Below are 27,990 nucleotides of genomic sequence, written 5' to 3'. Positions count from 1 at the left end.
TTGTTTCAATATGCTTTATGTTACGATAATAAAGCAATACGCTTCAAGAAGTCAAAGTGCTGCTATTTTATGGCAAATTTACTTTCCATTACACAAATATTATTCCATATACCTGGTAAAGTTTCATAAAATAAACACGTAGCAACAGAAATGTCAAGATATAACATTAAAGTAAATGGGTTTTGTACCGTCAACAGCTCAAGCTCAGATAAAAGCTTCTTGAATTTTCCAGGAACTTTCTGTAGATAAGAGAGAGAGAGACAAAGAGACATTGACTATGTTTACATGCAAAAAAATTGTCAATCCAACTGAATTCAATCCTATTGCAGGTTATGACAATACAGTTTACATGCACCCCAAACAATGCAATCTGATTAAAATGGTTTTTTTTACATGTACATATAATCCCAACCAAGAGTCTGGGCAAGCGAATAGCCAGGATTGCCAGATTCACATAACAAAGCCAGCCCAATGGACATTCAAAACTAGCCCAAAAGCATCCCAATGACTATTCACAGCCTAAATATTAGTAATTAATCAATGAAATCCTTTCATCTCTAACCTGCAGAAAAAAATTAACCCTCTGAAATAGTTTAAAGGTAGCCCAAATCTGAAGTCCACAAAAAAGCAGAGGATTTGGCAACACAGCATCTTTCATGCTTTATCTCTGGATAAATTAACAAAGTCAAAACTGAGTTGGAGAAAGTTATTTTCAAATATAGGCAAAGAAAACACACTTTCTGAAAGGCACAACACTATTTTATTGCTTTATGCAATGTTATAAAAGACATTGCCTTGCTATTGTGTGTTTCTGTGACGATAATCATGTGATACGTAAATAAGAGGTAAATAAGATGTGAAGCACAATTCGTCTGCGCATGTGCACAATGTATTTTTGCATCTGATTGAGAAAATACTATGATTCACGCATTTACATGCATTCTTTTCTCCTGATGATCGGATGACAGATCGGACTACGCCCCCTCTTTAATACAATCAAAATTTGCATCCAATCAACCTCAATCATATTAGTTAAGGTGTTTACATGAAAGCTTTTTAATCTGATTGAGCCATCAATACAATTACAAACGGATTATTTGGTTGCATGTAAACATACAGTACTAATTGAAGAAAGATTATCATGAAAGAATATTTAAGATTAAAGTTTATTTCTGTCCTGTTTTACACAATAAAAAGAAACAAACAGATCTTACAAACTTTAAAGTAATAAATCAAATCTAATTCATTTGAATCTGAAGTTTTGTCTGAATCAGCAGATTAAATAAAGAAAACAGCTTTTTACCTCCCACGTCTGGTTAAGACGACTGACGGCTGCTGTGTTCAGACCCATGATGACAGCGAATGATGAATTCAGATTCCTCTGCGCTTTACAACTGTAGGACAACACAAATACAGAGACAAACACAGTGAAATCTTTGCCAAACCTCTTTCACACAATCCCAGAAAATAGCTTTCTGTGTGAACACAAACACGCCTTACTGTGTGTTCACACCAGCCCCGTTTGAGGCGTCAAATTCGCGGCTACCGCGTCTAGTTTGCTGCTTGAACATTTTGAATTTACTCGCTTCATTCACGTGTGAAAGCCGCGCGTGAAAATCTAGTAATCGAGACATTCACGCAGAAATTCGCGTTATGGGAGGGGCTTCTGCGACTCCGCTCGCTTCCAAAAATCATGTTTTCACCAAGTTCACATTTTTCAACTCGCGCATTTCCAGCGACAACGCTTCATTTGCGCCGCGAGACCTTCAGAACGCAGCATTAGAATTGAGCCCAGGATCGATCCGGGAATAAGGACCTAGTAACATTCCCGGGATCAGTCCTGGAATGCCCTGTGTTAATAAAAGTGTGTGTCGCGTGTGCCATCTTGGCAGCACGTCACCATGCATCACTTCTGGATAACCAAAATTGGGCAAAGAGTCATAAAGTGGGAGGAGCTGAGGTGTCAGGTTGCTGATTTCACACCCACCTAGCATGAAGGTAGTAACAGCACCTGCCACTCCCACAACCTTAATTATGCAGAACTTCAAGGCTACAAATATAATTCAAACTCTCTCATTTGTAAATCTGTTTAGATAAAACAACATGCTGAATGCACAATTGTAAATGTATTGTTTGATCAGGTGGTGTTGAGACTCACTGAGCAGCGATCTTGATGAACTTCTTCAGCAGTTGAACTCTTTTTCCCAGTGATGGACAGAGCAGAACTTCAGACATCACCCACTGCTGAACTTCATTACAGCGCTGCAGGAGAAACTCCAGCGCCACCGTGTGTCCGCTGCTCGCCTGACGACTGAACGTATAGAAGATCAACTCTTGCTGTGGAGAGATAGAGACGGACAGGAAGTGATGTCACAGATGATAACACAAGGAAAATCACTTGTGCTGTGTATGTAAGAAGCGTTACCTCGTGGATAGAGTTGAAGAGATTCCAGTCAAAGTTGGTGAGAGCTACAGCCACGTCCCATGTGTTGATACCCAACAGTCTGTTGGGCTTCTGACCCAAATCTGAACATTCAGTCAAAGGGGGCTAAGAGAGAGAAAAGTAGCGTGCACTTTATTACATCACTGATGATGTCATACGCATTCAATCTCATGCATGTATATACACTACGGTGCTGTCCCATGAGTGGGACACCTGATTTTACTCCAATATATTGCATGTAAATTTTAATCTATCATGACAACCTATATATCATTGCAAAGGTCTAAGAGTCAAAAATACATATTATCTACAGTGTTTTATCAAATAAATTATGTAGGGAGAGTAATTGATTCATTTATGAAAAGACATTTATATCCTGTGAAATGTCACTCTCCCGCCAGTGGGACGCCTACGTCATAATTTCATAAACTTTTTTGAAAAAAATATGACTTAGAGATAGTCAGTTTCTAAAATGTCACGGGGCCACAGGTGGACCAAATTTGTTTTTACATATTTATAACACTAAAACTCTACTCTAAACCTAAAAACATGCCAAACTATAGCCTATATCACTGAAAAGCTCTCAGATTGTAGTTTTCGTATATTTGAAGGTCATCTGATGATAGAAATAATGTAATGGCAGTGTTTTTATTTCATGAACCCCCATAGGAATGCATATTAATTGTTATTTATTTATAATACTATATCCTAAATCTTAAAAAATGTTAACAAACTATAAATCATTGGAAAGCTATAAGAATGTAGTTTTCATATATTTTAAAACCTTATATATAATAATAAATAATAATGCAGTGACAGTAATTTATTAATTTGTGACAAAAGTATGCAGCAAACCAGAGACACCTAGTGGCCGTTGTTGGTAAAACCACTGAAAGTGTAACACAAACCTCATTTTGTGATTTTACCTTGAAATTAGGATCCCAACTAGTTTATACTTATGTCTGAAATTTTGTAGCATTTTTTGGGATGAATTTTTTTTGATAATTCTATGCATAAAATATATATTATAAAATGGCTCGTTCTGGTTCTTTATTCTGATTGGTTGAAACGCGTTCTAAGCCGTGATAAAATACCCCGGTAAACCCACGGTTCAGACCGCATCACAAGTATCACTGCGCCACTGTTGCTGCGTACTGATTTATGAAAACAAACACCACAGTCCTAATCATATTTTTATTTTTCTACCTTTGCACAATTATGGCAATATCCCGATAAATGTCATAGATACTGTTGAGTCATTTCGTCAATAAAGAGAAAACGTTCTCTGGGTTGTTTTTGTCTTAAATTGATATTTCCGCTATTGCATACCCACGGAACATTTCTCAACCAATCAGAATACAGCATTTAACAGACCCGTGGTATAAATTGCATTATTTTAATCTATTCAAATAAATGTAAACTGCTATAACCATTTTTTTATTTTATGTTTTCACCTCCAGACACTTCTGTGAAAAACTTTAAAGAGTCTTCTTTAAAACAAGACAAAGATTTATATTTATAGGAAATGTCAAAGTTATATTAATTTGAGGATGTATCACCTTTTCACCACCCTACTGAAAAAGGGTTGCGCCAGTTAAGGGGTTAAGTTTTTTGTTTTTAAGGGTTTTGGACGAGTGATTGTATGTTTCATGAGCAGATGGTCATGCATGAGTGTTTCTTGTGCTGTGATTGATCAGACGCCACACTGACACCTGAATTAAACACTGTCTGTCTTAGATCAGATCACATTAGGAAGGTTTATAGAAACTGAAAACATTTTAGACGTGAAGTGTTTGATCATACCAGAATCTCAGTGAGATCCCTGCGGCAGGCGGTCAGTCGACCTTGAGTCCCCAGAGAGTCTGAATAAATACTGTCATGAGCCTGAAGGACTCGCTTCTCTACAGGACAGAAAAAAACATTTCAGTTTATCTGTACACAATCAGTGTTTGTGTGTATATATGTGTGTGTGTGTGTGTGTGTGTGTGTGTGTGTGTGTGTGTGTGTGTGTGTGTGTGAGCACTGACCTCCGCTGTACGTCTGGGCCACCAGTATCAGGTCATCTTCACATTTATCCATGCGCTGAGCGACGATGTGCAGAAGTTCTTGAGCTATCAATGCAGGTTTAACTCTCATACTGAGATATGAGTCTGAACTCACATACACACGACACATGACTGAAATACAGAGAGAGAAAGAGACTAGGTCATATTTCACCCCAACATCAACATAAGGAATTGTATTAATGCAATAAAACAGCTAAATAAAACCTAAATATATATTCATATGCTGCAAAAAAAGACTTTCTTACTTAGTATTTTTGTCTTGATTTCAGTACAAATATCAAACAATTCTTAAATTAAGATGCATTTTCTTGATAAACAAATAAAATAAGCAAAAAAATCTGCCAATGCGGTATGATAAACATCTCACTAAATTCAAGAATTTTTAAAAAAAGTTTTGCTTGCTCATCAAAAAATACACCTTTGAGAGTTTTTAGATATTTGTACTAACATAGAAAGTAATGTTTGCAGTGTATAGACTTTAAAGTCATGTAAAGAGGTGGATTGGGCTTTTACCGTCTTTACTCTCGACAGGAGGAGTTCGGAGCTGAACACTGCTCTCCTTAAGACTCAGTTGATGATAAAGAGCTTTGTTCTGTGAGGAAATACAGTCAATAAAAACTGTTTTGTGATTTACTCATTTACTAAATAGGTAATGCAAATAAATGATTTTAAAAAATCTAAATAAAACACTTACTAACAAAAGATGTATTTTATTTGTTTAATCTGCATGTCATGTGAACATTACACTAAAACAATACCAGATTAAGGTAATAATAACAATAACTATGTAAAATACTGATAAAAACTTTAAAATGGATGAACGATAAATCAATAAATAAAGTTAATATGCAAATGTCCTAATAAATAATTTAAATATTTACTTTAAATCTCAGTGGGTACTTCAAGTAAATAATTTAGGTAAAGTAGGTTCGGCTGAGAAAAAAGTTTGAAAACCCCTGAATTATGAAACATTTTATAGCATTTTATTGTACCCCCTTTATAAATAGCAGGATTTGCCATTGAATACCCATTATATTTGATGACCAGTGATACGAACATGAGAAACATTGAGAATAAATATGACAAGATTTCATTGATTCTCTCACCTTCTTCTGTGGTGAATAGTCATCCATTGTACTGAGGAGAAATAGAGACTGAAGTTAGAAACACAATATGATGACAGAAGTGAAGTGTCAAACAGACATCACAGGATTATTTAACACCTCTGTCAGTCTCGATCGTGAGATTTTTGTGCTCATTTAATCTTTCATTGTCAACAGAAAACATCAACTCAAATGTTTGTTTGCCCTCATCATTTCATCCTTTAGTTTAAGACAAATTTGAAAAAAACTTATTTTTTCAGCTCATGATGTAAATGATTGATTTGATTCAGATTGGGACTTTGTATCCCTTCTAAGGGGATCGACACACAAAACAGGTGAATTTCATGCTTATAGATCAGAGGCTCAGCGAGTGTCCGACTCTTTCATAAGATTTGATTTGATTTAACCCACAAAAAGTTGCTGTGCATGAGAAATCAGGCCAGAAATCTGGGTGGCCACAGGTAAATAATTTTAGTTACACACCAATCAATTGCTGCTTCGCAAGATAACATTCTGGATATAAAAAATTCTTAAATTAAGATGTTTTTTCTTGATGAGCAAAACGACCCAAGAAAATAAGTCTAGCTTTTAGACCAAAAATATCAAATCAAACTGATTTTGTGGATAAAACAAACAAAAAAATCTGCCAATGGGGTAAGCAAATTTTTCTTGAATTTTTCTCGAATTTAGTGTTTAAGAAAAATGTTGAAGATTTTTTTGCTTACCCAATTGGCAGATTTTGCTTGTATTAAATCACTTAAATTTGATATTTTTGGTCTAAAATCTAGACTTATTTTTTTGGGTTGTTTTGTTCATCAGGAAAAAGCATCTTAATTTAAGAATTTTTGGATAGTTTTACTGAAAACAAGACAAAAATACTAAGAATTGTTTTTCTTGAAAATCATTTTTTGCAGTGTATGAAGTAACTTGGTATGAATTGCGTTTTCATTACCTTTCGAATTGCACAAACTAAAATAGCGAATTGATAATGCACCAAATCAATTTTGCATAAACTAAAAAGTTTTTACACTCGGGTGAGATGGTCAGGCAATTTGAAAAAAAATATATATATATAACAAGTTGCAAACTTGTTATCTTGCAATTACAGACATGTGACGTGCGTTACGTGATCATTCTTTAAATATGGTATGTTTTATCGACTTCATGTGGCATTACAAGAAATGACAAGCGCATGACATAAAAAAAACTTTGAGAGTGATTCAGGAGTCGACTGTTTTGTATGCTTTCGGGTCTCTCTTGCTGTATTTTGATGTCATCCACATGATGGTGTATGAAGTCGAACAAACCCCCTCGTAATGGTTTTTGAAATGACTTATTGTGAGACAACAAAATTAAGTTTTAGTCGCATGACTAAATGAAAACGCCTTTAATTCGCAATAGTTTTTGTCGACATTTAGAAAATAACGCTAAAGTTTTGCGCAAATCTTTAATGGAAATGTAGCTAGTGTTATATCTCTAAAACTTTATAGGAGACACTTGAACTTCAAAAGCAGGACAGTCTGGCAATAGGTTCAGTTTTCTCTCCACTAAATCTCCACCGAGATATTACAAAGACCTCACTTGTGATATACAGCTCATCACCAACATCAGCATGACAGCACTTCCGATCATTTTCCTCGTTTCACATATGGATGCACCCAATTATCCATCAGCCCCTGGCTGTCTGACCATATGCCACTTCAGCAGCCAATCAGATCTTTCAGAACGGATGTTTTTTTTTTCCCGCCACTCACAGTAATCATAATTACACCTCAGGCCTGTCTTCTCATTCAGTTGAATTATGAAAAGCACGTGTTTGCCAAAGCCCTGCAGGACACAAGAATCCAGAAGTCTCCACGGATGAATGGGAACGTTTGCATGCCAAACTGACTTTAGTGAGACTTAGATGCACATATGGGATAAATTTCACTCCAAATGTATTGAGGTCATGGATTAAAAAATAATAAGTGTGAATGAAAAAATAAGAAGCGCGAATCAGAACTTCAAACACATTAAAAATGACAGTAAAATGAGTCGCACTGGAGTGATGGCAACTCCCTCTTCGACTGATTGGCTAGAGGAGGAGCTGTCAATCTAAAGCTAGTTGACCAATGAGGACACTAAAGTCCACCCTGATTTGCATGAAACTCTAACTGCAACTTTTGGAAAAGCAATCGCAGAAATATGGGAAAATATGAGGAAAGAAAAAAAACAGCACAAGCATACAAAAAAAATCAAATATGAGCCGAAAATATTAGAGAAGAAAAAAATGAATAATATAGACTAAGAAAACATCATTTTGGATAACTTTTTGCGTTTGTTTAACAGTTTTGTGCAATACCATTTTAAATGTGTTTAAAGTTCGGATTTGCACTTATTATTTTTCATTCAGACATTTTTTTTTGATCTGTGACCTCAATTACAAATACATCCCATATTTACATGCATGATCCACTCTCAAGACTTTCTGTCTCTGTGTGTATATCAGTCTGTGTGTGTGCCTGTTTTACAAGCAGTCCTTCATAAAAAAAGTCACATGAATTTTACATTTTTGGAAATTGATCTTGTGATTACATTTGAAAAACACATGAAATGCATGTGGGTTTTTTGGAAGAGTTACAATAAAGATGTTATCACTCACTGTCTACGCCGCAGAAGTTTCTGGAATTCCTTCAGGTCTTTTTCCAGCGTGGGAAACTCGTAAACATCTTCCAACACATATCGATACAGCGTCTGCAGGAATAAAGACGTATGAGGAACTCAGATGCAAACTTGAGATCTTAGATCATATATATTTGAATCATTTCCACCTTCTGATTCATGAAGCATCTCAGGTGCCAAAAAACCCAAGTGGAGGTCACTTGTGTTTGTTTTGTCACGCACGCTGTTAAATAACAGGGTCTATTTATTACCCAGCATGCATTAGAGATGCACACTGTACTGTAATACATTCCTCAACTCATGCTGGGTAATGTCTGTACACAAAAGGGGTTTGTTAAAACATGCATTTACTGTCTGTGTCTTTGTGTGTGTAAAACAACATCAACAGTCTGTCTGACAGAAACACTCAATGGCTCCGGTGAGTATTATTCTCAAGGGCGCTGTAACGTTTGATGGAATCTGAACGCTGCGTAATTTAGCCACTAAAGCGCGAGATGTCGCTTCAGAGCGTGTCTGATCCGTCACGACCCGCTTTCATCAGCCACTGTTACTAGGCAACTATCACCTGGGAAACGGTCCATGTGATGATGTATACTGTGAGCGTGAAACAGCCTCATCACTGCAGTGATGCTGCGGTTGTCATGGAAACAAGGGGCGAGCGCGGATGTGAGGGAGAAAGGCAGGTAAGGACAAGAATTTGTAGTGTGTGTGTGTGTGTATCTGTTCTTTAGGGAGAGACTGTAAAACATCTACATAAATATGAGGCATGTCTGAGTAATCTTCCACACTACTGTATGTACAGTTACATTAAGACAGCTCTTCATATATCAAATTATCAAAACGTTTGTCTGATGTTATTACCTTCATGAAGAGCTTGACGTTCTCCTCTTCTCTCAGGAAGTCTTTATAGAGAGAACTCCACTGAGACACCAGGTGCAGTACCTTCCTCTTCCTATAGAGAGCCTCCTTTCCTTCCTCCTTACCACGACAGCGCTTTGTTGAGTAGGTGAGACCAGGTTAAAGACCAATAACAACAATGAATCAACATCAGTGAATCAACACTAATCAACTGACTTCAAAACCAGTGAATTAACATCAATGAATTGACATCAATAAATCAACACTAATGAATCAAAACCAGTGAATTAAAATCAATGAAATAACATGAATAATTCAACACTAATGAATCCACCTCAACGAATCAAAACCAGTGAATCAACATCAATGAATTAACATCAATAATTCAACACTAATGAATCAAAACCAGTGAATCAGCAACAAGAATCAAAACTAATGAATCGACATCAGTTAATCAAAATCATGAGTGAATCCACATCAATGAATCAATACTAATAAATTGATTAAATGAATCAAAACCAATGAATCAACATCAGTGAATCAACACTAATCAACTGACTTCAAAACCAGTGAATTAACATCGATGAATTGACATCAATAAATCAACACTAATGATCAAAACCAGTGAATTAAAATCAATGAAATAACATGAATAATTCAACACTAATGAATCCACCTCAACGAATCAAAACCAGTGAATCAACATCAATGAATTAACATCAATAATTCAATACTAATGAATCAAAACCAGTGAATTAAAATCAATGAAATAACATGAATTATTCAACACTAATGAATCCACCTCAACGAATCAAAACCAGTGAATCAACATCAATGAATTAACATCAATAATTCAATACTAATGAATCAAAACCAGTGAATCAGCAACAAGAATCAAAACGAATGAATCGACATCAGTTAATCAACATCATGAGTGAATCCACATCAATGAATCAATACTAATAAATTGATTAAATGAATCAAAACCAATGAATCAACATCAGTGAATCAACACTAAATCAACTGACTTCAAAACCAGTGAATTAACATCGATGAATTGACATCAATGAATCAACACTAATGAATCAAAACCAGTGAATTAACATCGATGAATTGACATCAATAAATCAACACTAATGAATCCACCTCAACGAATCAAAACCAGTGAATCAACATCAATGAATTAACATCAATAATTCAATACTAATGAATCAAAACCAGTGAATTAACATCGATGAATTGACATCAATAAATCAACACTAATGAATCAAAACCAGTGAATTAAAATCAATGAAATAACATGAATAATTCAACACTAATGAATCCACCTCAACGAATCAAAACCAGTGAATCAACATCAATGAATTAACATCAATAATTCAACACTAATCAAAACCAGTGAATCAGCAACAAGAATCAAAACTAATGAATCGACATCAGTTAATCAACATCAATAAATCAGTACTAATAAATTAATTAAATGAATCAAAACCAATGAATCAACATCAGTGAATCAACACTAAATCAACTGACTTCAAAACCAGTGAATTAACATCAATGAATTGACATCAATAAATCAACACTAATGAATCAAAACCAGTGAATTAAAATCAATGAAATAACATGAATAATTCAACACTAATGAATCCACCTCAACGAATCAAAACCAGTGAATCAACATCAATGAATTAAAATCAATAATTTAACACTAATGAATCAAAACCAGTGAATCAGCAACAAGAATCAAAACTAATGAATCGACATCAGTTAATCAACATCAATAAATCAATACTAATAAATTAATTAAATGAATCAAAACCAATGAATCAACATCAGTGAATCAACACTAATCAACTGACTTCAAAACCAGTGAATTAACATCAATGAATTAACATCAATAATTCAACACTAATTAATCAAAACCAGTGAATCGACAACAGTGAATCAAAACGAATGAATCGACATCAGTTAATCAACATCATAAGTGAATCAACATCAATTAATCAATACTAATAAATTGATTAAATGAATCAAAACCAAGAATCAACATCAATAAAACAACACTAATCAATTGACCTCAATGAATCAAAACCAGTAAATCAACATCGCATACAAAATAAAAGTGATTTTTTTGCATAACATATGAGTGTGTGCTGTGTGTAATTATTATGTTAAATAAAAAAAATTATATATAAATGAAACAATTCTGAAATTAATACATGTTTGTTGTACATATATTATGCAAAAAAAACTTATTAAAAAACGTTAAAAAAAACTTTATTTTGTATGCGATTAATCGCGATTAATCTTTGCCCAGCATTAGTTGTAAATAATCAAAGCCTATAATTTTATTTTTATAATAAAAAAAGTAAATATTTGATTAATAACCTTCTAATCATTTTTTTTAAACAAACTAATGTTTTGTCTTAAGAAAAATTGGTGAATCTGAATTCAACAGAAACATCCGCAGATTTCCACAGAATTGGGACGCCCATCATTCTCAAAGTTCTGTGCATGCCTTACTTCATCTGCGCTTGTTTTTTAAAAAATATTTTAAATAATCTGAATTTACTGTGTTATTCATTCTAAATATATTCAGTAAGCTCCTTTTAACAAATTTAAATCTGTTCTGTTCAATTCCACAAATTATCCCCCCAAAAGTGCAAAAAGATTGCAGATAACATCTCTGAACCCACATCAGTGTTGTATTTCTCTGTGTGTTTATGCTGAATTGTTAAAGGATATTGTCCCAGCAGGGCTTGACAGAGTTCACTGGTGGACATGAAGACCAGATAAGTCAACAGGAAGTCGTCCAGAAGCATTTCTGTAAGAGACAAACACAGTAAAACATCAGTAGATAATAGCACACGCTAAGACATGCAGAAATCTCTCCTGAAGGGCATATTTAATGAAAAACACTGATGAGATTATTAGTGCGAGTATCGGCTCATAGTTGAACAAACCTCCAACCGTAACTATTAAACATCAGCGTGTGACTCATCTAATACCCAAATAATCTCACTAAAAGCTAAATCAATTGAAATCCTTATCCTAATGCTTCATTTACACCTTTGTGCTAAAAATATCACTGATCTTTCAATATCCCCGCCTCATTTCCCTCAGGAAACACAATCTCTTCTGTATAATCACTTAACAATTATCACCACAATATTCAACTTACATCAAACAAGTGCTATTGTTAAGAGGTTTGGCATTGAAGTTGGTGGAGTCGTTCTTAATATTTCATGTTGACAGCTACGCCCACAGAACAGACGCACCGCTTGATGTCCCACGTCATTACCGTTTGGTTTTTATCTGGTGTAGAGTAACGTTTTAGTCGGCTCAGTGGCAGCATCTGAAGGCAGATGTAATGAGAGACCACCGCAAATTACCCCGACACACCCACGACATGACATCTGGAGATTAGGATAAGTGTAAGTGTGTTTAGCAGATGTGTGTCTGGGCAAGTATTGGTTTCAAGTATCTTGGAGAAGTCTTTTCATATAATCTCAGACTGATCTGATAATGATAAGATCAGATCTCTCTGTGTGACAAAATCTTTTTTGATTATCACAGTTAATATCAAAAAATATTTAATATATAATATGTGGGTCAATGACGTGACGTTAATTATTTTGTGTCCGTATGGTTCAATTAAATGTAAAAGGATTACAGTTTAAAATAAATTTGCAGATTACTTGCATACATTCTCTTTTTTGTATAAAATTTCTGGTTTGATTTCATTTTGAAAGAATATTTGGGGGATAAATGTCAATGTGGTGTAACCGGTCTATGTCAATTAGTGTAATTAGTATTTTTTTAAATAAAAAAATAAAAAAATATATTCATAAAAATGTGGAATAAAATATAATCATCTACTTTATTGTAATATTTTTTTTACATAATTTGTCAAAGATTATTTAGAAAGCAGTTTTCAGTATATGTCTAATATTAAAAAAAAAATTACAATTTACATTTAGTAATAACTTATAAAATGCATTTTCGTGTGATATTTTAAAATTATTTTTTTATGATTACACTTAAATGCCATCAAGGTGGATAAAATATTAAAAATGTCTCTTTGGGCAATTGGCAGTTATACCATTTGACATTTTCAGGTCCATTTCATGAAAATGGTGCAATGTTTGTTTTTTTTTTTGCATAAAATCAACATAAATACACTATGTGCATTGAAATATACCTGATGCATGATTTTAAAACAAGTTTTTTAAAAAGATGTTTGAATTTCTCATCTTGCCAAACCGTTTTTGTCACTGATCCATATAGCGTTTTTCATTAAAAAGTTGCCAGCGCCAGCATTTTTTATGATTTTCCATTAAAATTTCTTCTTTAAATATATAAATACAATATATCCAATGAAAGAACTGCCTTCAAACAGACAAAAATAAACAGTTTTATCCTATCTTAATTTGTTCTCTTTTATCGCCTCTCAAATATGGGTAGGTTTCTTCAAAAAGACAAAATTTTGAGCAAAAAGCTAAGATAATAAAAATTTTGTAAAAGACTTTTGTTAGAGATTGGATTCAGAGCGATTATCAAAACATACACTGAGTTTTTACTGTTTTTGGATCAGTGGATGCTTCAGTGTTTTATAAGTTGTGTAAGCGCGCCACCTAGTGGAAAATAGCAGAAATAGAGATAAAAACGTATTATTGGCAGGAAAGTGTTTTCTCTTAATTGAAGAGAAAATTCGCCAATAGTGAGGAAAAAGATAAAGAGCTCAAATGCAAAAGCCGCTAAATGTCATCTCTGTCAAAAATGTGATAATAATATTAACCGAATGCTCTTGTCACAAATTATTTGTGTAATACGTTTGCTTTAAGTTAACTTAATCCCGGCCTCAGGCCATTCAGAAATATCGCTTTGTTGGCAGAATCTGTTAAACAGCACGTAGATTTTTTAGCAGAGTCCTCTAAGTGCACAGAAACAAGAATTGTATGAATGCATACAGTATGTCGGATTTTAATGTTATGTCTAGCTGCAAGTGTTTTTTACCTGGTTAAAACAGGTTTTACCGAATATTGGCTGATTTTTGTGACTTTTATCTTTATTAAGAAAGGACAGTGAAGACTGACTGCATGCACTTAGAGGGTTTTGCAGCGAAAGACACTGAAATGTGTTAAATACCAATAAAATGACTAAAGTAATATTTGTGAAATGTTTGACTGACTAATAACATTTTCATTGGCATTAAAGTGAAATTACTGAACCTAAACATAAGAGGTTTTTGCATCTAAACTTCATTTGGAAATCTACATGTGACTGTGCCTATGTAATACAGGTTAAAGTCTTATAATCTAATAATGAGATCTGGATCATCAAAGTTCAATTCCCTCACTGATTTTAATCTTTGACATGACCTTACTCAGTAAATATTAAAAATATCAAGGTTATATTTTCACAGAATATTCTTAAAATTATGTAGAAAGCAGTAAATGTTGAAATGTTTGTTTTAGTGAAGCACCTTATGTTTACAGTACAGTATAATACAGCTCTTAGTATAAACCAACACTAGCTGCGTTTACATGGACATTTGTAATCCGCTTAAATGATCAATCTGAATAAAAATGCTCCATGTAAACACCTCAATCGGACTAAAAAGTGCCAATCTGATTAAAAATCTAATCCGCTTGTTAGGGGTGGTTTATACCTTTTGTAATCCGCTCAAAAGAACATGTATACACTTGATCGGATGGATAACTGAAACTGGGACGCTCTGCGCATGTGCCATCTTCTTTTCTTTTAATGGCGGTTGGTAAACACACTGAAAGGCGCATTTCCGCCACCTGCAGGACGGGAGTGTTGAGCATATTCACACGTGCAATGACGTAGATTGCCGTAATGACATGTGACGCAAATATTTGAGTTTGTTTTGTTGAAGGAAGTCACAAGAAGTGATTGTCTTGTTAATCTTGTTCCTATTATCCTTCCAATTCCCCATAAAGTGATACAAGACAGCGTTGTCCGGTCAGTACATGATTTATACTCTGATCCACAAACGCGTGTGTTTGGACTCGCTCTCGCGAACGGTCTGCGTGAAGTAAAATACGCTTTTTGGGCACACGTGAATGGGTGTTTTTGCTGCTGCTTTATAATCAGCTGAGGCACAAAGCAAATCTTGAAACAGCGTGAAACTATATTTGTGCAATGTGCGCATGTCAAATGATCAAATCTGATGTAAATCTTGTGTCATATAAACACGCACATCAATCCGATCACATTATGAAGTGTTCATGTAAACGCTATGATAGGATTTATTAATCGGAAGGATTTTAATCCGATGGAGGTAAAATGTGTCCATGTAAACGTAGCTAGTGTAATAGTGATGCTTTCCTCAGCAAACACCATTGAAATGATCTTTCTCTTCTTGTTAACGTGATGGGCGTTTAAATCCTGAAGATCTACAGCTGCCAGCACATTGGTAATTACCCAGAATGCACTGCAATGTGGGGATAACCCGCATCGCCTATGGGCGTGTTATACATTAAACAAAGGCAAGGAACCAGAACATTAAATTACGTACACAAGGAAAAATAATTACCTTCTTTTATCCTTCCTCACCTTGCACACCTACACATTTATGTGAACCCACACATTGTAAACTCTACATATGTTTGAACTGAGAAATAACAATATTATATACTGTCTGCAATATTATGAAAATACTCCAATATGTTTGGTTCCATAAAAAAAACATAAAAATAACCAAAATATCTAAATTTGTGATTATTGCTGTAAATGACAGATTAAAACTATGGCTTCAATATAGAATACTTAAACCTTTATTTATAAACTTTTATCATTATAGTTTTGTGTAGGTCATACGGCGTAGCCTCGACGTGGTAGGCTATGCAGCGGTTTTCATATATACTTTTGCGTCATCGTCCGCGTTGATGTGCAATTACACATGCAGACCGCTAGTAGGCAGTATCGACATGTATAACCCACAGTAGCAATTCCAGATTTTGTTGCAGTTTGAGTTATCAAGCAAGCGGAAATGCCTATGGAGAAATGCGTCACCGTTTTTTACCTAACGGAAGATGTTCTAGTGAACCAATCATAGTGCTTGCAGTCCGCATACAATGGACGCGTTGCTACATTTTTGGCAAAATTTTTCAGACTTCGCATAGCCTACAGTGTAGCTATGGCGTAGAACCTACACACGGTTATAAAATAAACTTTAGGCACAGAAACACATAATGATTCTTATATCATTTGTTTCAGGAAACACTTTTCTACAACTAGAAAGTGAAAACAGACCATAATGTTTAATCACACAAGCGACAATTGGGTAAGTGCAGGGCAAGGCATAAATACAGCGACTTTAGTCCGGTTCTTATTTTGTTGCAGATATTTTTCATGTCATCTCCAAAATTTCAGGAACAGTTCTGTTCAGTATCTGTTTTGTAGCTCAGCTTCTGACAAGATAACCCTCCTATTTTAGAAACATTTTAAATCTGCTACATGTCAAAAAAAGTCAGTTTTTGGATGCTGATGTGTGATGAGTTTGAATATGACACTCAGCACCCAGTACAATGATTTCAATGTTTTTCTGCTTTTTGCACATGCACATCATAAAAATAAACCTGTTTTACAAGACTTTATGACATTTCATATAAATGTGTGAAATATTACTGAAAACAGGAGAAACTCTTAAATTTTTCTGATTTTCTGAGACCAAAATTCATCAAATCTTTGACATGGCCTTAGTCAGTCAGTATTAAAGATATCAAGGTGATGTTTACTTTTCACTAGGGCTCTCAAAAGTAATGCACTGATAACGCAATAACATAAATTTATTTGAAACAACATTAATTTCATTAACGTACAATTAACGCAACACTAGGGCTGTCACAAAGATTAAATAATCATCTCATCGCAATTGTTTGATGATTTCAGATCACCTCAATGATTGCACATCTCTGTAAAAAACTCAAGGGGGAGCTGCAGTGCCTGTATAAACGAGACAGTATCAGATTACTTTTAAATATGTGTTATGTGTATTAATATTTACTGCCAGGTAAACCTCGCAAGGTTTTTTTTTGTACGCTTTCTGAGAGGTATACCGTCCTAAACGTTTAATCTAATAAAAAGGATACGTGTCCATCAGTGATGCGCGGGTCAATGTATAAACAACCCGCACCAGACCGATATTTTCAACGAAACCACCCACAACTTGGACTGCAAAAAAAATATTGTACCCAACCCGCTTCCCCGACCGACGGCGACCTGAATATCATAAAAAATATTTTTGGATGACTAGTAACCGCGGGTGACCACAGGCACCCGCTTATTTCGGATCAACCCGCGCATCACTGGTGTCCATCCACTTGCACGTCTGAGATTTTGGTTTCGGTTTTAAAACATGCAGAAATTAGAAAAAAAGTGCAGGACCTTGATGTTAAAATAGTAATAAAGTTCGAGACTTGATTGATGTTTAAAGAGTTATTAAGAAAAAAAAGACTCGAAAACCATCTTTCTCGCGCTGACTTGCACATCTAAAGGATGCGCACAGGCACGTGACCCCGATATATGCACACATTGACAGAATTACAGTTTTAAAAATATCTGTTTTGACAATAATTCACGCAGATATAATCTGTTATGTCTTAAGTGAATGTTTAATTAACTTTTGAGGAAAAATATTTGATGTGTAAGATTATATTAGATCCTTACATTACAGTAGATCTTAAAGCTGTCTGTCTCGATGTCAATCAAACAATAAAAGAAAGAAAAAAGTTGAAAATATATTATTTGTGCCAAATCTATTATCTATTATCTTTCAAGTCTATGCAGTGATTTTGTTTTTGTACCTTAAAACTCTTTAACTGGATATTTTCAAAATTATTTTTGCTGACTTTTCCACTAATAATAAACATACAACTGCATAAAGCATCCATATTAGTCCATGCCCACAATTTGAAAAGTGTTACATTAAAGGAATAGTCTACTCATTTTCAAATATGTCACCACCTCAACTAAGAATTGTTGATACATCCCTCCACCATCCGCGTGCGCGCACGCAAGCGCCGGAGCGCGCCGCGACGCCTCGACAGCATTTAGCTTAGCCCCATTCATTCAATGGTACCATTTAGAGATAAAGTTAGAAGTGACCAAACACATCAACGTTTTTCCTATTTAAGACGAGTAGTTATACGAGCAAGTTTGGTGATACAAAACAAAACGTAGCGCTTTTCTAAGCGGATTTAAAAGAGGAACTATATTTTATGGCGTAATAGCACTTTTGGGAGTACTTCGACTCGCCTGAAAAGTCCCCTTCTCACTCTCATAATGGGAGAGGGAGGGTGTTACTGCGCCGAGTCGAAGTACTCCCAAAAGTGCTATTACGCCATAAAATATAGTTCCTCTTTTAAATCAGCTCAGAAAAGCGCTACGTTTTATTTTGTACCACCAAACTTGCTCGTATAACTACTCGTCTTAAATAGGAAAAACGTTGATGTGTTTGGTCACTTCTAACTTTATCTCCAAATTGTACAATTGAATAAATGGGGCTAGGCTGGATGCTATCGAGGCGTCGCAGCGCGCTCCGGTGCTTGCGTGCACGCACACAGATGGTGGAGGGATGTGTCAACAATTCTTGGTTGAGGTGGTGACATATTTTAATATTGAAAATGAGTAGACTATTCCTTTAAGATAAATATAGAAAAGATACAAATGTGCGATTAGTTACGATTAATCACGAGTTAACTCATGATAATCATGCAATTAATCCAGATAAATATCTTAATTGATTGACAGCCCTACTTTTTACCAAATCTTCTTTACACACTGCAAAAAATTATTTTCAAGAAAGTAGTATTTTTGTCTTGTTTTCAGTAAAAACATTTGATCCTGTTCAATTCAGATGCTTTTTCTTGATGAGCAAAACAACCCAAGAAAATATGTCTAGTTTTTAGACCAAAAATATAAAATTTAAGTGATTTTGTGCATAAAACAAGCAAAAAAATCTGCCAATTGTTTTGCTTGTTTTATGAACAAAATCACTTAAATTTGATATTTTTGGTCTAAAAACTAGACTTATTTTTTTGGGTCGTTTTGCTCATCATCTTAATTTAAGAATTTTTAGATATTTTTTACTGAAAACAAGACAAAAATTCTAAAAAAAAAATTCTTGAAAATCATTTTTTGCAGTGCATTATATAGATAGATTGTATGAAAAAAACATAAATAACCAAAAAATGGCTTTATCTGAGTTTTAACAGGCGGGGTCACGTATATTATCGTATGTCTTGAGGAAAGACTTTTCCAAGAACCTGACATCAGTAACCCCGGCTGACATTCAGAAAATCTACACACGAGTCTACTTCATGATTACATGATAAAACAAACCGACAGATAGTCAACACAAATCAATCTGTTTGTTATGCAAAACAAACAAATCTGAAGATTCCTCCTCATGCATCAAGGAGTAAAGACGCCTGTGGGCAGCAAACCCGAGAAGAGAAACAAAAAGACAACTCGACACTAAAACGCAAAGCATTCCAGTCAGTGTTGTTGAAACACGCCACATACTTCAGTGATTGAGAGCTGGAATGGTGTGAATGTCATCTAACCTCACTACTGACCACAAAAATACACAAAACAACACCACAGTCCACATCTTACCTACTCTCAACTGATGTCATTATTTAACATGTTACAGACATTTTAATAAATTATATAACTCTCACTAAAATAATGTGCTTAACATAATTCATTTAATATTTAAGTCTTAACAACACAACCACACAAATAACATGAGAGATTAACTCGGTGAGGTGCTCCGTGGTGGTCTGGGTCACTCACCTGCCTCTTTTCCCTCCGCTGCCCCCTGGTGCTCATCCAGACGAAGATCACTCAGAAGATGCTCCAGGATTTTATGGGGCGTCCCGGACACCACCACGTACCTGTCGGACACAGCAGATGAGGAAGAATCTGATGGGTAATCATCCTCGGCGGAGGAACAAGAGTTACTCCACCGCTGTCCGTCCATAACATAACCATCATCATCCTCTTCCTCATCAATGTAAGGAAAATGAGGAATATTAAAAGTGTAGATTTCATTATCGTCCTCTGGACTGCTGCTAAATTCCCAATCTTCATCATCTTCTTCTTCTTGCACTAACGGGACGGGTCTTAGTTTTACAGACCCAGCCATTCCAGAACCTCCAGCAGTCGCACGCACGCCGCCCGGTCATGCCCGGTGCCGAGTGTCCGTTCCTGGCTGTAGGGAAGATCGTCTCCCCGTGTGCTGGATAAATCCCAGACACACAACAAACTACACAACAAATACCGCCTATACAGCAAACCAACTTACAAATTTTAGTTTGGTCTCTCTGTAAGCCCTGCTGACAGTGTTTGAGGAAACAAACATGTGGAATGTGTCAAAGAGAGAGAGAGAGAGAGAGAGAGAGAGAGCGAGAGACACTCATTGGCAGCAGGACAGCGCTTAAAGCAATATAATTAAAAGGGGCGGGGCTTGCTCACCTTTTATCGCTGTCCTCGTCTTTGATCGCTGCGGTTTGTGGAGAAGCTGGATCTGCCGGGACTCTCTGAAGAACTAACACGTCCTGACCTCTCTCCTTTAGACAGACTCGCACCACACCTTCACCCGGACCCTGCGGGAACACATACGATCCAATTTTGATTTTACATCAAATATGAAAAGCACACCCAATTCCTATTATGTATTGCACGTTATAGGCTTTGTACAGTGTGTCTTGAACAATGTGTTCTTTTTATTAACAGTACAAAATTATTCAACAATACAATGACAGTAACCACAACTGTCCAGTATCAAAAACAAACCACAAACACCCTAAAGTCCATAATGATTCATGAACTATATATATTATCAAACATCTTCTGAAGTCATATGATATTTTATTTGTGTTTTGTACCATTGAAACGTCATTCATAGTGTAAATAATAATGAAAGAACTGACATTGTTTTGGTAAACATCTCCTTAAGTTTTTCATTAAAAGGAGAATGCATGTCAATGCAAACATAATATATTCATAAGTGCTCAAAATTCAATACCAAACTGCTTAAATGAAAAAGGAAAATGCTGAAACATTCAGCCACAAACATACAAAAAAGTCCTTACATAAACTTCTCTTTTGGAAGCGACTCAAAACACACAATTTAAACAAATGTTTATTGTAGGTTGCAATTAAAACCATGTTTTTCTGATATTCTCAGTTTAATTTCAACATAACCAGACAAGTTACTACTTGCATGTTCATTACACATCTAACAGGCAAGTTTGAAATCTCTCTCTCTCTCTCTCTCTCTCTCTCTCTCTCTCTCTTTCTCTCTCGCTCTCTCTCGCTCTCTTTCTCAATACAGTGACACACCAGTGGACGGGAGGATCAGTTTTCTCTTCTTGCAGTACTAGTAGTTGCCTAAGGGGGCGCAATAATCACAGTCTATGAATACGTGCGAGCAATTCCAGTGTTATGGATGTGACATTTGCATTCAAAACTTGAAATGTAATTTCACGGAGAATGCATTTATTACCAATATACTGAACTATATGTGTTTATATTATAAAATAATTATAAAAAATATCAGTCCATACTAGGGTTGCAAAGGGGTGGAAAGTTTCCGGTAAATCATGGGAATTTAATCTGGGGAATTTTGGAAATATTTCAAATTGGAAATTTAATGGGAATTATTGAGAAATGTATATATCATATACAAACATAAATAAACATTTTGGTTGATCAAAAGCAGACATGTATGCAAGGTAATACAAATTTTGAAGATCCTAATATTTACGCTCATGAAGCCTGGATTTATTTAATCAACAATCCTTGATTTTTGATCAAATGAATGCAGAAAACTTTTGGGTAATTTATGTGAATACAGGCAAAGATGGACATTTTGACATTATTTTGGGTGCAGGATTGAAGAAATGATCTGTGCATGTTATGAAAAGAATGCAAGTACATGCAGGGGGTGTGGCCTAAAATGGCCTTCAGTAAGACGTGTGCACGTGAGGAAAGTGCAGCACTGCAAAAAATGACTTTCTTACTTAGTATTTTTGTCTTGTTTTCGGTGGAAGTGTCTGAGAGTTCTTAAATCGAGATGTATTTTCTTGAAGAGAAATAATACTAGTTTTTTGGCAAAGAATGTACAGTTTGGGTGAATTTGTGCTTAAAACAAGCAAAGATATCTGGCAATGGGGTGAGAAAATTGTACTTGAATTAAGTGTTTAAGAAAAAAGAAATCTTATTTCACAATTTTTTCTCACCCCATTGGCAGATAATTTTGCTTGTTTTAAGGACAATTTCACTTAAATTGTATATTATTTGTCTTAAAACTAGACTTATTTTCTAAGGTCATTTTGCTCATCAAGAAATAGCATCTTAATTTAAGAATTTTAGATATTTCTACTGAAAACAAGACAAAAATACTAAGTGAGAAAGTCATTTTTTTGCAGTGAGGGTAAAAATTCAAATAAAATTGCAATAAAATGTTGTTTTACACAAAATTATGCTGCACTTTTTAAGTTCCCTGTTATAGCAACTGGACAATTTGTTCAAATTCCCACTTTATTCCTATATATTCATGTTAATTCCCAGGGACACTTGAAAATTCCTGGAATTTTGGGTTATGGATGTAACAAAAAAGGACACCCTTTTTGGTAGACAACATACTTTGTAGGATTTCTGTGGATTAAAAGGCACAAACCAAAAGCAACAATACCCAACAAATGGAGAAGGGATGGCATTTAATATTTATTAAAAAAATGTGTATGCGCATATCATGTACACTATGCATACTGCCGAAACAGTATGGGCCTGGTTCCCCGATAACGTTCACTCTTAGAAGACTCAAAAATATATATCTTACCAAAGTTGTTTATGTTCCTAAGTGTGTTCCCCGAAGTGTCTCTTAGAAAGCTTCTTAAAGCAACACTATGTAGTTTCCATGTAAAAATGACTTACAGCTCCCCCATGTGGTTTAAAAGCGCAACAGTGCCTGGTATCAGACACTCTTCTGCAGGCAGGGTGAGGGGCGGGGCTGTGTGCTCTACCCTCCACCGCCACTTTCAGAGTGTGCTTATAGCAGCTAGGAGGCTGCTCAGGTTGCAGCAACAGTACAATTTGTCCAGTTAAAAGTTGTTCTATCACTGAAATAACTTTAGAGACATTATTTAAAGGTAAAAAAACTACATAGTGTTGCTTTAACATGCTGCCTCTAAGTTCAACGTAACAATGGCGCTGTCCCAAGTGAAGGTGCTAAATTATTTGCGATCGATCTCTCAGGGATCGATTTTCCACTTCACGCGAAGGTGCATTACGATGTTAAGAAAGACAGCACATTCTATACAAATGGAACATTACTCAAATTATTCCAGTAACATTTATTTTAGTATAAGTTATCCATAAAATATATACTATTAATTAAATTATCAAACTGTCAGTAATACGGGTAGACGAACCGGGTATCCCTCGCTAATCTCCTTATCCCGTTGTGCCAATTCTTGACATGGGTTTAACGAAGATCCAGCAGCTCCATAATGAGTTGTCTGGGAGGCGATTTTTTTAAATTTAGCCACGTCAGGAAAAAATATCAAAAGAGTTTTAAGTGTTGCCGAATAAAAAAAATGGCATGGACTTAACGGTTACGCGGCCGGTGTTGTGTCGAAGTCTGTTTTCCTTTATTTTTCTTAATGATAAGTCAATTATTTTTACAGTATGAATCATATTATATGTATAATATATATTTATGTATGCAAACATATTTTTTTTTAAATCAAACAGTACATACAATATAAAACTGTCAAATGTACGAAATAATCAATTGTATTATAGAATACATGATATTATTGCTTTTTAGTATAACCAATTCAAATCTTTAATCTAAATAAATTATAAATAAACAGACTTCGATGTGGAACAAACACCGGCGGCGTCTTTGATTGATTAGTTCTAATACCAAATAAATTCAACTGCATAAATAGTCCTGTATCCATTGCAAACATATTTTATTATAAGTCTTAAAATGTCCATAACATAAAATCATTGTCAACATACCATAGTTTGACTTGTACTGCGCTGCGCTGATTTCTAAAGACTGCGGCGATAGCGTTTTGCGCTCAAACAACGCTAAGAAAGTGCTTACGAATGGTCCAGACCAACCTTACGAAAGTGTGACTTACAGAAGATTTACTTAGCGTACGAACGTTTTGGGAATCGTGCCATAGAGTTAAGAGAGAGGTTAAAGGGATACTTCACCGATTTAGCATTCAGCTTTGTATCTGTAGAAACCCGGCAGTATTACTGAATGACCATGTTTCCCTCCCTCATTTCCCCCTGAGAGGAGAGATATCTGCATTTTGGTTCTGCAAAAAAGTCCTCCGATGATGTAATATGACGATTTTTGCATCATCGGAGGACTTTTTTGCAGAACCAAAATGCAGATATCTCTCCTCTCAGGGGGAAATGATGGAGGGAAACATGGTCATTCAGTAATACTGCCGGGTTTCTACAGATACAAAGCTGAATGCTAAATCGGTGAAGTATCCCTTTAAGGAATAGGTTAAGAACTACTTAGCGATAAGAACGTTTTGGGGAACCGGGCCATGATTAGTAAGGTACTATAGTATTTAAACACACCCAAAATTAAATATCACTAAACATTAGAAATATTTATCACTGTTTCTGCCATTTAAATATTATTTCTTAATATCAATTACACTTTATTCTTGCTAAATTACCCTTGAATTTGCAAAATAAATAATTTAAATAAATAAGAAAAAAAAACACTGCACTTTTATACTGCTGTAAGGTTATTGTGTGTGTGTGTGATGCTGGAGTGTTTGAAAATAGATGAAAGGCATGCACACAGGTGTGAATATCACAACACACAAAAGCCCCGGTACACACAGATTCAGAGGTACACAATGATTTGTATCACACCCACACAAAGACACCACATCAGACGTCTTTATATTTAAAAGCTCACTGTGTCTTTGTTTTGACTTTAGACTTCCACCTGCAGTTACATTCAAACAAACTCATGTGACTGATTTAACAAAACAGAAAATGAAACCAAGCCATGTTTCTGGTGTACAGTATGGATGTGAATATAGACTTAACGTCGCATGCATGACACATAAATTATAAAACATATAATTTCTATTACTGACATCAAGTAATAATTTCAGACCAGGTGTTGAAAATACTCGTATCATTAGTGAGGATGTATGCTGTTTGAGTCATTATCACAGTACTGTTACAAAGCAGATGTTTCCTGGTATTATAGTGCATGCTTCAAGCTGCCAGCCATGCGTGCGTCTTTTATGAGACATCATATGACTCATTCACTCGCTAATGATCACCTTTACAGGTGAGTGAGACCAGAAGCTCCGCCCATGCTGCATGCTGTCTGTCTGGAGCAGTGGGCGGAGTCAGACAGGTAACAGACTGCAGGACTTCAAGCGATTCATCTGATTATAGCACTTGGAAATATTTTAGATTTTAGGCCATGTCTATTATCTTTGAACTACAATTTATATGCTGGTGTACTCCTAAAAGTGGAAAAAAAAATATTTAGGACAGAACACACCACTTGGTGAAAAATTACCCAAATGCTGGTTTGTTATTACCCAACCATGTAATGAAATTGTAATGAAATGATCTGCCTTATATTGCAATTTATATTCATCCCTGAATAACCTTCAGTCAAGAGGAGACTGTCAGTCTCAGACAATGATTGGTCAATTAACACAGAGACTGAAGGATGCTGGGACACAGCAGGAGTCAGCTGTCAATCAGCAGACGGGACAGGAAACAAATGTGCAGACAGACAAACAGACAGATGTTGTCTAGGACAGGCCGACACTCGGAGTAAACTCTGACACAACAGCGGAATAACTACTTCACAACGTCCAAAAAGAGTTCACAGTCCAAAAAAACCTCCCAAACATCCTAAAAATATCACAAATTACTCAGTCCGGAACAAACATTCCCCAAAACTCCTGAACGTTCCAAAACAAATTTGGCTATCAGATCGAGTCTACACATCTCCGCCCAGCCAAGATGTTTATAAACATCGACGCAATGGAAACATCAATGAGATCTTACAGTAGTTATGTAATCCCACCTCTATTAATACAAACCCCCAGATGATGCTGGGAAAAATGTTAGCGATGTTTTATCTGCAGCCACCATATTTCACTCCAACCCGTTCCAATATCAACACAAGTCTCTCAAGAGAGTTCATGTGCCAGTGAGCGCTTCTGTAAAAACACAAAACTCACTGTGAACACGTATCATCTGTCATGTATCAACGTCACTTACAAAACTGACCCTGACAAAAGCCCATCGGCTCACAAAAAAATCATTATCACAATCTGCAGTCGATTATTTAGCTGACTGCATTATGTAACAGAGGAAACAACAAGGAAAAATTACTTTGTATGTTTGATCAATGATCTATGATGATAAATCTGATTAGAAGACAACTAAATGGACATGAAATATCAATTTAAGTTTCAATTATTTTATTTTGAGGTAATGTATAGAAACAGCACAACTATGAGGTAAACTGGATAACATTCAGTCATACAGTTTACCAGTCTGTTATAATGATACAGATACATGTGACCACAGAAGAGACCGACGCATAGAAAACAACCACAAACTAAACCAGATTACATCAGACCATAAACCACTGCAGCAGACAGACCACACTAGACCGAACCAGACCATCTGATTCTTCTTCCTCATCCTCCAGTGAGACTAGAAAACCCCAATCTCTGCTCTCCAGGATATGAGATCATCACCTGATCTCCAACCAGACATCCAAACATTTGCATTACAGTAAATGCACCATAATACTCCATGTAATAGTAAAAAAATATTTTATAGTTAATATTTAATGATGTCACAGGCATACAGTATCTATCACACAAACCTTTTCTAACAAATCTACAACCCAAACCTTCATCTGCTCTACCACTCTAATCTTTTATCTTCATCTATAAAAACCAGCTCTTGCATTTCTCAGTATTTTAAAAATAGAAATTTTAACAATAGTGGTTCAGAGTTTAGCAAGCAGTGCATTGTCTGCATAAATTGCAAAAATCTACTTAATACACTGCAAAAAATGATTTTCAAGAAAAAAAATTCTTAATATTTTTGTCTTGTTTTCAGTTAAAATATCTAAAAATTCTTATATTAGGGTGCTTTTTCTTGATTAGCAAAATGACCCAAGAAAATAAAATAATAAAAATATCAAATTTAAGTGATTTTGTGCATTAAACAAGCAAAAAATCTGCCAATGGGTTAAGCTAAAAAAATCTTGAAAATTTTTCTTAAACACTAAGTTCAAGAAAAATTCAAGAAAAATTTGCTTACCCCATTGGCAGATTTTTTTGCTCATCAAGAAAAAGCATCTTAATTTAAGAATTTTTAGATATTTTTACTGAAAACAAGACAAAAATACTAAGATTTTTTTTCTTGAAAATCATTTTTTGCAGTGTAACAAAAATTACTTTCTTACTTAGTATTTCTGTCTTGTTTTCACTACAAATATCTAAAAATTCTTAAATTAAGATTTATTTTCTTCATGAGCAAAATGACCTTAGAAATTAAAGGTGCAGTGTGTAATTTTTAGAAGGATCTCTTGACAGAAATGCAAAATAATATACAAAACTATATTATCAGGGGTGTATAATGACCTTTCATAATGAACCGTTATGTTTTTATTACCTTAGAACGAGATCTTTTTATCTACATACAAAGAGGGTCCCCTTACATGAAAGTCGCCATTTTGTGCCACCATTTTTCTACAGAAGCCCTTAACGGACAATCTTGTTTTACT

General features: G+C 35.2%; 1 protein-coding gene across 1 annotated transcript in view; it reads right to left on the bottom strand.

Moving 5' to 3' along the window:
- Positions 1-27,990, bottom strand: part of rapgef5a (Rap guanine nucleotide exchange factor (GEF) 5a) — a 62,133-nt gene that overhangs the window by 5,415 nt on the left and 28,728 nt on the right. The window contains exons 10-22 of the mRNA XM_055219824.2: positions 20,640-20,770; positions 19,959-20,059; positions 11,877-11,955; positions 9,135-9,279; positions 8,254-8,345; positions 5,616-5,646; positions 5,023-5,101; positions 4,471-4,620; positions 4,247-4,344; positions 2,426-2,548; positions 2,159-2,337; positions 1,304-1,394; positions 189-239 (exon numbers count right to left, since the gene is read on the bottom strand). Of these exons, the coding sequence (XP_055075799.1) occupies positions 189-239; positions 1,304-1,394; positions 2,159-2,337; positions 2,426-2,548; positions 4,247-4,344; positions 4,471-4,620; positions 5,023-5,101; positions 5,616-5,646; positions 8,254-8,345; positions 9,135-9,279; positions 11,877-11,955; positions 19,959-20,059; positions 20,640-20,770 (1,350 nt within the window). The remainder of the gene's footprint in view (positions 1-188; positions 240-1,303; positions 1,395-2,158; positions 2,338-2,425; positions 2,549-4,246; positions 4,345-4,470; positions 4,621-5,022; positions 5,102-5,615; positions 5,647-8,253; positions 8,346-9,134; positions 9,280-11,876; positions 11,956-19,958; positions 20,060-20,639; positions 20,771-27,990) is intronic.

This window comes from Misgurnus anguillicaudatus, chromosome 20, assembly GCF_027580225.2.
Source record: "Misgurnus anguillicaudatus chromosome 20, ASM2758022v2, whole genome shotgun sequence".
NCBI lineage: Eukaryota > Metazoa > Chordata > Actinopteri > Cypriniformes > Cobitidae > Misgurnus > Misgurnus anguillicaudatus.
Note: the sequence above shows the minus strand (reverse complement) of the source record. Positions and strands in the feature narration are given on the sequence as shown.